Source organism: Artemia franciscana, chromosome 7, assembly GCF_032884065.1.
Source record: "Artemia franciscana chromosome 7, ASM3288406v1, whole genome shotgun sequence".
NCBI lineage: Eukaryota > Metazoa > Arthropoda > Branchiopoda > Anostraca > Artemiidae > Artemia > Artemia franciscana.
The window spans coordinates 22,146,402-22,156,174 of NC_088869.1; the positions used below are offsets into that span (position 1 = coordinate 22,146,402).

General features: G+C 35.3%; 1 protein-coding gene and 1 long non-coding RNA gene across 3 annotated transcripts in view; both read left to right on the forward strand.

Moving 5' to 3' along the window:
* LOC136028613 (uncharacterized) overlaps positions 1-1,688 on the forward strand; it is a 90,356-nt gene extending 88,668 nt beyond the window's left edge. The window contains exon 3 of one of the 2 annotated variants that reach the window (XM_065706442.1): positions 1,098-1,688. In XM_065706442.1, the coding sequence (XP_065562514.1) occupies positions 1,098-1,224 (127 nt within the window). In that variant the 3' untranslated portion in view covers positions 1,225-1,688. The remainder of the gene's footprint in view (positions 1-1,097) is intronic. The other variant, XM_065706441.1, reaches the window with a different exon arrangement.
* Positions 1-9,773, forward strand: part of LOC136028998 (uncharacterized) — a 148,745-nt gene that overhangs the window by 104,384 nt on the left and 34,588 nt on the right. The gene's annotated exons all lie outside the window — the stretch shown is intronic.

Sequence of the window (9,773 nt, forward strand, 5' to 3'; positions counted from 1 at the left end):
AAATTGACTTTTTTGATTTATTAATTGTTATCCTGTTGTAGAATTTTGGTTATTATTGGTTTGAGCTACTTCTTACTTATAGTTAGTTGCCACGAGCTGTTTGATTTTTGACAGCATACATTCTACATGTATTTTGGAATACAGGTAGAACTTGTTTAGTCCCTTCTTTTCTTTATCCCTTTTTATTTGCTTTGAATTTCCTTTGGCTGTTCAATTTTACATATGGGAGAAAATTTCAAGGGGAAACAAGCAGGGGGGGGGGGTTTCTGTTGAGAGATTTTCCAAAAGGGGAATTTTCAGGGAGGAATACACCGAACCCCAATTTAAACTGTTCTTTTCCTCGTGTAATCTTCCAAAAACTAAAGGGATAAAAAGTACTTGTTACAAAGGGACTGGGCCTTTGGAAGAAGTGGTACAGCCTTTGGACAAAATGAATAGGAAGGAAGCAGAAGCGTGGAAATTATCTCATGGTAGCTGTCAGCTGTCTTTGCTTATTAGTAGAATCAGGGATGGCCAGTTTCAAGGCTCTTTACCAAAGCATTTTTTTTTACTGTAGGGATAATCACCTTAGGGCACCAATATTGCGTATTGTTTTTCTTCAAATTTACATGGCTTTTCGAATTTCAGAATCTGGGAACGTTATTATTGATCTATTGCTTCTTTTTTGCCATCATTGAAAATTTTTTGATCTTTGACCTAAGAAACTTCTGTTTTATAAGCGTTTTTGCTTAAGCATTTAGATTAAACAGGAAAAAATTCTTTTAGTAAAGAAAATTGTATGTTTTATAACTTTCAAAACTGATGCATGAAAAATATAGAAGGACATACAACTAGACAATGTGCTTAATCCTTCTAAGACCTTAGCCCGGTGAATACTGCCTTCTTGTTGACCCTTATACATATATATGCACGTCTATTTATAAGCCGGTGGCCATATGCACACATACAAAAAAAGCTAGAAATATATATAAAACCATCCATCAAAACTTTACTAAAATACTTTTTTCTCCAAGCGTAACTCATTTTCAATTGTAACAATCCTAAAGAGACATAGCAGAGCTCTCCACTTCTATAAAATGATAGTTCCCTTTTTCCAGGTTCTTCCCAGTTCCTGATAGCCTCGAATCCATCATAAAAGACCTGGAAGACATGGAAACTAAAACAAATGAGCAAAAGACATGCAAAGAGGCATATTCATGCTCAGCCCTCGACTTTCTGGCCTAGTTCATAAATTGGCAATTGTATTTATTACAGAAGAATAAGTTTCAAAATTATTATTACTGATATGGACTACAGAGCAATTAATTGTTGGCTAATAGTAGTAGCTCCTTGTTGTAGTTCGGGACTATCTGCCAGTACTAATTTAAAAGTGTAATTATTTTATTTATTTGTTTAATTTATATTTTTTTTTGTACAATGCCAGACTAGATAAAGTGGTTTTATTGAAAAAAAGTGGCATTTCTTATATTGATTGCACATTTGTGTATGTGCTGCTGGTTTCTATGTTTAACATTTGATATTATTGGTGATGGCTATAAAAAAAATGGCCTTATTTGCCCATGTACAGCAAAGCTAATAAGTATTTGTTTGTTATATTACAAGGTGTTGAGTTAGAAGTTTGTCATAAAAATAATTTACCAGGTAATTTTTGTTTCAAGTCTTTTTCCATTTTAAATTTGCTATCGAGAAAAGAACCAAAATACGCAGTATATATTTGAGTTTTCCTAAAATAAGCAGTGAAGCAAGTAAAGTATTGTATTTGTTCAAGGTCGGAAAAAATTCTTTCTAAGGACACTTGTTGCCCCAGGGAAGATATCATTTGCTCGAAGATAAAAAAAAACCTTATTTTGTGGCTGTGAACGTTCGCCTTGATTTGTTCCCAAGCCGTATGTGTCTCGCGTATCTGTTAAACACTAATATAAATCAGTCAACTGATTTGTTCTCTAAGACGATTTTGGGATGAAATTGACCTAACTGGTTTTGCTTGCAAGCACTGGCATGCATAATGATCTATTTATGCATGCATAATGGCCCATGAATGATCATCACTGTAATGGCTCACAAAACACTGAAATTCAATTCCTTTGAAAACAAACATTTGAATAATGCTATTCTAAAAGGAAAAGAATTGCAAAAAATTCTCTAAAGCGAAATCCTAATAAGTGATAATATACGGTCCAAGCACCGCGTAAGATTGCTCAATCAGACAGTTCATGGCGAAAAACGGTGAGTAAGGAGTGATAACGGTGGTTAATAGTAACCGAAACTCCAAAAAAGAAATTTTGAAAGCAGTATGTACATAAAAAATCTGTTTCTTATAGTGATTCCAAGTATAAAGTTCGCCCATCAAAAGCTACGAGTCAGAGAAAATTTGTCGTATTTTCTATAAAAGGAGGAAAACCCCATACAGAGGCAACAGCTCTTGATGATAATCGCAACGTCAAATTCAGCACATCAGAGAACCCTATTGTAGAAGTTTCAAGCACCATTCTCTTAAAATGAGGATTTTTGCTTTTTTTCGAGAAGGAAGATCAGAGATACGCCTTTATTAATTTGTTCCCAAGGGGTTATCGTATCGAAACAATAGTCCTAGAAAATCGGATAACGGTTCATTTGAACGGAAATTAAAAGTTCGATTGTCATTTTCAATTCACCAAAAAGATTGTGCTACAGTTAGGTGCCCTTTTGTGGCACCTAACTATAATTTTAACCCAAAGAGAAAAATTATGAGTTAGCCTATCGATGTAAATTCTTAAAAACTATATATTGAGCTTCTCAGCTTTAGCAGCAGCAATGCCGCACGGTCGCAATTTTGTTCCTTGGAGAATCATGTTGTCCTAAAATGACGGTTAGTATATACACTTCTATAGAGCTTGATTTAACTAAGTTGATTTACTTGATCTTAGATGAAATTATGTACAGTGATGTATAATTTTGCCTCCGCTGCTATTAAGGAGGGCCAGTACCTCATTACGTCGGTTAGGGGGACAAAGCCTAAAAGAATACTTTTTATAGCAAAATGTCCTAATTGTTTGTGAGCAGTCAGACAAATATAGAAGAGGGTCTGGGAGAGGGAGATGGCGTAAATTAACGTCTAATTTCACTTCATTTTGATTAAGTCTCAAAATAGGCAATGCGGGATGTTAGCTCCCTCGGTAATGCAAATTGATTTTAAAAAAAAATTCCACAAGACAAGTCTTCAAAGAAAAGTAAAGAGCTCCATTAAGCCAAGAACGAGCAAATATAAGGTCAAATAATCTTCCAAATGTAAAACCACCATAAATCACTATCAATAAATAAATTAAACTTAAAACGGACAGAAATTGCAATAAATAACCGAGGCAAACTCAAAACGAGGAAAATTTAGCACGAGTAGGGATGATAATCCCAATGCCTTCTCAAGAGCAGAACATAATTTATACGTTGCTGAAAAAAAAAAAACAACAACAAAAAACAAACAAGCGAATTACCGTAGAGTGTCAGTTAAATTGACATATACTGACATTTCTTCGTTAATGTTTTGATAATTTTCCATTTATGAAAGTAAGAAAGGTGAAAACATTTCAAGCGTGTTTTTTCTCATATAATACGTATTTTTCAACAATAGCGCAATAGCGCTGCCTAAGTAAAGAGCGAAGTGGGCACAATGTAATATTTATTTATTTATTTATTATTTTTAGACCAGGGCACTTCTTATCGAAGCAGTTGTCGTAGGAAATTCGAAATGGGCTCATTTGATTGGAAACTGAAACGGCTAGTGACCTTTTTAATAGTCGAAAGTGATTGGAGGGCAACTAACCCCCTCTCTCGCCCATCATTTCCCAAAACATATCCAATCAGAATTTTCAGATCGACATTTTATTCAACGTAATTGAAAGGACCAGAAATTATGTCTTTGAGGATGGCAACCCCCCTCCCTCGCCACAGTCCTCAGGGCAAGGGTTGTCAGTTATGCCTCGGGGACATATAAGGTTTATATAGAAAGGGTGATCGTATAACCTTTTGAGAGGGCACTTTGGATTGGTAATCAGGAGTTCCAATGCCCTTTCTAAGATTCAGAGTGATCGGAGTGTGGATACCCTCCTCCCTTATCTCGTATTTTCCCGAAATGCATCTGATTTTAATTTTGAAATGGTCATTTGTTGTCGTAGGAACTCTGAAAACAGCTCATTCGATTGAAAATTGAAACGACCAGTGCCGTTTTTAATAGTTGAAAGTGATTGGAGGGTAACTAACCCCCCTCCCACGCCCGTCATTTCCCCAAACACATCCAATAAAAGCTTTGAGATAGCCATTTTGTTAAACTTAATTGAAAGGTCTGGAAATTATTTCTTTCAGGATGGCACCCCCTTCACACAGCCCTCAGGGAAAGAGTTGTATGTTGTGCCCTGGGGGCATATAAGGTATGTATACAAAGGTTGATCGTATGAATTTAGGAGGGGGCTCATTGGATTCGTACTGAAAATTTCTAGTACCGTTTTAAGACTCAGGGTAATCGGAGTTTGGATAAAACCTCTTAAGAGGGTTTCTGAAATAACATAGAGATATTAATTTATACTTATCGTGGAAGGATTTGGTGTTCCAAGATAAATAAAATCATTACATCATTTAATAGAACCCTTTTAAGAGGGTTTAAAATTTAATAAAGCTATAAACTTATTTGTAGTATTTTGATAGAAATTTTGAGATGGCCATTTGTTATCGCAGAAACTTCAAAAACAGCTCACTCGATTGGAAATTGAAAGAGCCAGTGTCCTTTTTAATAGTCAGAAGTGATTAGAGGGCAACTAACCCCCTCCCTCGCCCACCATTTCCCCAAACAATTCCAATCAAAATTTTCAGATAGCCATTTTGTTCATCATAATTTCAAGGACCAGAAATTATGTCTCTGAGGATGGCACCCCCTCCAACGCCCTCAGGGCAAGGTAAGCTACGCCCTGGGGGATATAAGATATATATAGAAAAGGGTATCGCATAAATTTCGGAGGGGGCTTGTTGGATTAGTAATCAGAAGTTATAGTGCCCTGGATAAGATTCAGTGTGATCGGAGGGTGGATAACCCCCACCCATCCAAAAGTCATATTATCCCGTAATGTATCAGACAGAAATTCCGAGAAGGCCATTTGCTGTCATAGAAATTTCGAAAAAGGCTCATTCGATTGGAAAGTGAAATGATTAGTGCCCTTTTTATTAGTCATAAGTGATTGAAGAGCTACAACCCCCCTCCTCCAACACCCATTAATTCCCAAAAACATCGAATTAAAACTTTGAGACGGCCATTTTGTTCAGTGTAGTTGAAAGGTCCCGAAATTATGTCTTTGACAACTCCTATACCTTCCAAAGATCAGAACATAATTTGCACTTTATTGAAAATAATGGCTCTGGATTTCAAATTTAGTATACATATACTGATATATATTCCTTAAAGTCTTAATAATTTTTAATTTATTGACGCTAAAAGGTTAAAAATTTTAAACGTATTTTATTTTTTAAAATCATACAATAAATAATCGAGTCAAGCTGAAAACGAGCAACGAGCAAAAATCAACATGAGTAGGGCTGACGACCCTCATGCCCTCTCAAGACCAGAACATAATTTGCACCGTACTGAAAACAAAATATATTTAAAATATTTTCACTTTGTATTACTTGTTTAAAATGTTTTTGCTAGATGTATCAATGGGGGAGTCCCCCCTCTTGCACTAAATTACAGCGCGAGTGTCTAGTGCCCACTTTTAAGAGCAACATGAGACTCGAGGGAAAGCAGCACTAATCTCAAGCCCATTCATTTTCCAAACGTATCCAGTCAAAATTCTGAGACAGTCATTTTGTTCAGCATAGTAGAACGGTCTAGCAACTATGGCTCTTGGGATATTAGGCATGTCAACTCCCACAATTATGCTATTGGCCAATCATACTTTATGACTAAATGTTACTCTAAAAATAAATCAAAAGGGATTGTGTTAAATGGTTGCCAATAAGACACCTCAGCAATATATCGAGAACGACTGGGAGTATTAAGTTGACACTTTTATGGATATTACTATTACTACTTCTGTTCTTATGATTTGAATAAATGAAAAGAGTGTAAGTGTATCCAGGTTTTATTTTTCAAGTCAACTTCAGATGCTATAAAATTACACTAAAAAAATACTGTTCGTGTCAGGATTAAAAATTGTTGAAACACTTTCTCGAATATACAAATAGCAACCCATACTATGGATTCTTATAGAAGAAAACTAGAAAGACATGCAATATTTTTTTCCACGAAGAAGACTACGTCAATAAGAAACGAACAGAAATTAATTTTAAAAAAGCGCATTTTTTACGAAGGGGGAAGGCTATCGGTGCAGGATTTTTTTTACTGATGTTTAATTCGAAATATTGGTTTATTTCCTAATTTTTTATATATTAAAGAATTATGTGACAATGAACTGTAAGTAAGGTGCAACTCGCGCTTATAGAAATCAGATTAAAAAAAAATTGATTGCAATTTATGCGATAGGCTTTTCACTATAATTCCAAAGATATGAAGGTATTAAATTCGTTAAGATTATTCACCCGACATAAGTTACGACCCTGAGATTTATAAGAAAATCGAGAAACACTTTAGCCAGCATTCTATTTCATTTGTAATTTGAACTCAGTTTCAAATTCATCCGACTGCCTGTCCATGGACTATTCTTTGCGGTTGGTTGCGTTTGGATATGCTGTTTGACCTATGTAATTGGATTGAGCGATCCGGCTCAATAGTAACTGAAACTCTAAAAAATGGAATTTCAATACCAATAGTTACATAAAAAAAATCGCATTTTAATGCTGATTTTAAATATATAACTTTCATCAAGATTAGTCTTACCTATCAAAAGTTTCGAAAATCGGGAAACACTTTAGCCAGTATTCTATTTCATTTGTGATTTGAACTCACTTTCAAATTCATCCGACTGCCTGTCCGTGGACTATTCTTTGCGGTTGGTTGCGTATGGAAATGCTGTTTGACCTATGTAATTGGATTAATTGGAAGGCTCGTTCAAGTAATTATCTATATTAATTACTTAAGTAGGAAAACAGACCTCCTTTCTCCTTCTGTCTTTCTTCTTCTTTTTTTAATATTATTTATTATTCATTATTTGCTATTTATTGTATTTTCTATATTACTTATTATATATTATTATTATTATTATTATTTAATTTTTACTATTTATTATTTTTCATAGTTTGTATTTTTTGTTCGGTTTTGTGGTGTGTGTTTGTTTCTGTATTTGTGATATTGCATTGGTGATTTCTTTTTTCCATATATAAAAGAAATTAAGCGACAAGTAACTTATGCTAGTCCCAGGCGCACTATTTAGGGGGGGGGACTTCGGCCTAGATTTTGAAAACGCCTTCTTATTTCTATATAATAGTTATTTTCTATTTCAACTATGTGCTATATTAAAGCAGCGAGACTGGCTAACTGGTCGTTTTTATTTGTCACACCTGTGCTTAGTTTTTCATAGCCATTAAATAGCACTCTACTCCTAAAGGTGGTGTCAGATCGAAACACAACCACTAGAATCACCTTGTCCGAAAACCCTATAAAGGAAACTTACAGTTCCTTGGCTTGAACAACAAGGAAAGTGACTGCAACCACGATATTCTGCATCGAAAGCATCTTTTTTCTGTTTCTCTTTCCCCGCAGCTTGCGAGGTACTGAAACATCAGAGAGATATGTTTAAAGGCTCATATTGAAGGAAATTGCTATATATAGTCGCTTTTGTAATTAACATAAAATAAATTTTAGAAAAAAAAATCGTTGTTGCAGCGGTAGCTGCAACCTAGTAAATTCTGGTTGCTGCGGTAGCTGCTAATTAAGAGAATTAAGATCTATGGTTTCCCGCTGTTTTAGTTGTATTTTGTCAATATTGTTCTGTCTTTTTTTTTTAAACTCACTAAAACAAATTGAAAAAATCCTATTCCCCCCTATATTCTTATAAATCGGCGCCACTGGCTAGCTGGCAGGTACATTTTATCTCTACCAATCTAGGACGATATCTAGCAGAAATCAATTTAGCAGCAAGCACTGGATGTTGACACTAAGGCAATAACCCCCATCGTATCTTGGATTGGCCTGGGCATGATTTGAAAAATGATCGGAAATTAAACCCAAAATAAGCCTTTTTAGTAGAAAGTACGAAGCGATATTAAGATTTAAAACTAACAAAACTATTCCGTAAATGAGGGTGGCACCCCATTACTCAACCAACCTGCTCTTTAGGCTAAAGTTTTATAATGCTTTAAAATACTTTTCCTTCCAAAAACCGTATCCACTAAATTTATCTTTCGGTACTTATTATTTTTGAAGAACAAAAAATCTATTTAACATCATCCTATTCAACCTGCATAACTTTTAGCTTAAGGCAGAATCTAGAGAATTTAGACATTTTAGTGAATTTAGAGGCTATTGATTGGAAGTTGCAGGCTGAAATGATTTTTTTCTAGGTCAGATTACCATAAGCATCTTACAGATTTAACAGATTGCGGAATATTTTCTACGCTATTTTCAATATTTTATTAGTTCTCAGGTTAAATGCCAAGAATCAAAATTTTACTTTGATTTGCACGTTTAAGCATTCTAAATGAAACGAAAATATGTGGACCCTTGTCCAAATGAGCCTATACGAACTTGGGTTCACGATGTCCATTTCTTTACTTTATTTGATTACAGCCCACGGGGCCGAAATTAAAAGAATTGAACATAGCTGTGTTCATTAACTTAATATTGAATGGGCAAAAAACAAGAGCCAAGAGCTCATATGGCACTTATGACGAGGTTGGAAGAGCCAACAGCCAAGAGCTTCTTCTCACCAAGTTTCATTACGATCTCTCCACTCTAAGCGTTTTGAAATATTTCCAGTTTATCCCTCCAACTCCCCCCCAATGTCATCGGATCCGGCTGGGATTTAAAATAAGAGCTCCGAGACACGAGGTTCTTCTAAATATTAAATTTCATTAAGACCTGATAACCCGTTCGTAAGTCAAAAATACCTCATTTTTTCTAATTTTTTCGAATTAACCGTTCTTCCACTCCCCTCCAGATGTTCAAATCGGGAAGGCGACTATTTCTAATTTAATCTGTATGGGTCCCTGATATACCTGCCAACTTTCAGCAATCTCTATATTGATCACTTATCTAGTTTCGGAACTTCTTCGAGTAAAAATTGGGGTGGTCCGAGGTTCAAACCTGAGACCTCTCGAACTCTAAACTAGAATCATACCCCTAGACCACAAGCCATACTAAAGAAGATCAATCATTTGTTTTATCGGCAAATAAAATTCTTCTCAACTATATTGTTTGCTTGCTCCCCCCCCCCAGATGGTCGAATCAGGGAAGAGACTATTTCTAATTAAATCTAGTCTGGTGCCTGATACGCCTGCCAACTTTCATCGTCCTAGCTTTTCTGGAAGTGCCCAAACTACTAAATCCCCTCAACTCCTCCAAAGAGAACGAATCCGGTCCAGTTATGTCAATCACGTATCTAGAACTTGTGTTTATTCTTCCCACCAAGTTTCATCCCGATTTTTCCACTCTAAGCGTTTTCCAAGATTGCAATATAGACGCTGTGTGGGATAGCTATCCTCTTACTGTAAGACTTATTTCAGTGCAATATAAGAGCTTAAATTTAAGTACTTTTGAATCTTCACATTTACGTAACAAACTACTTATAAAAAGAATTTCCTTTTCAAAGCTTGAAAATGACAACCCTATAATTGTTTTCGGATGTGTTATAACC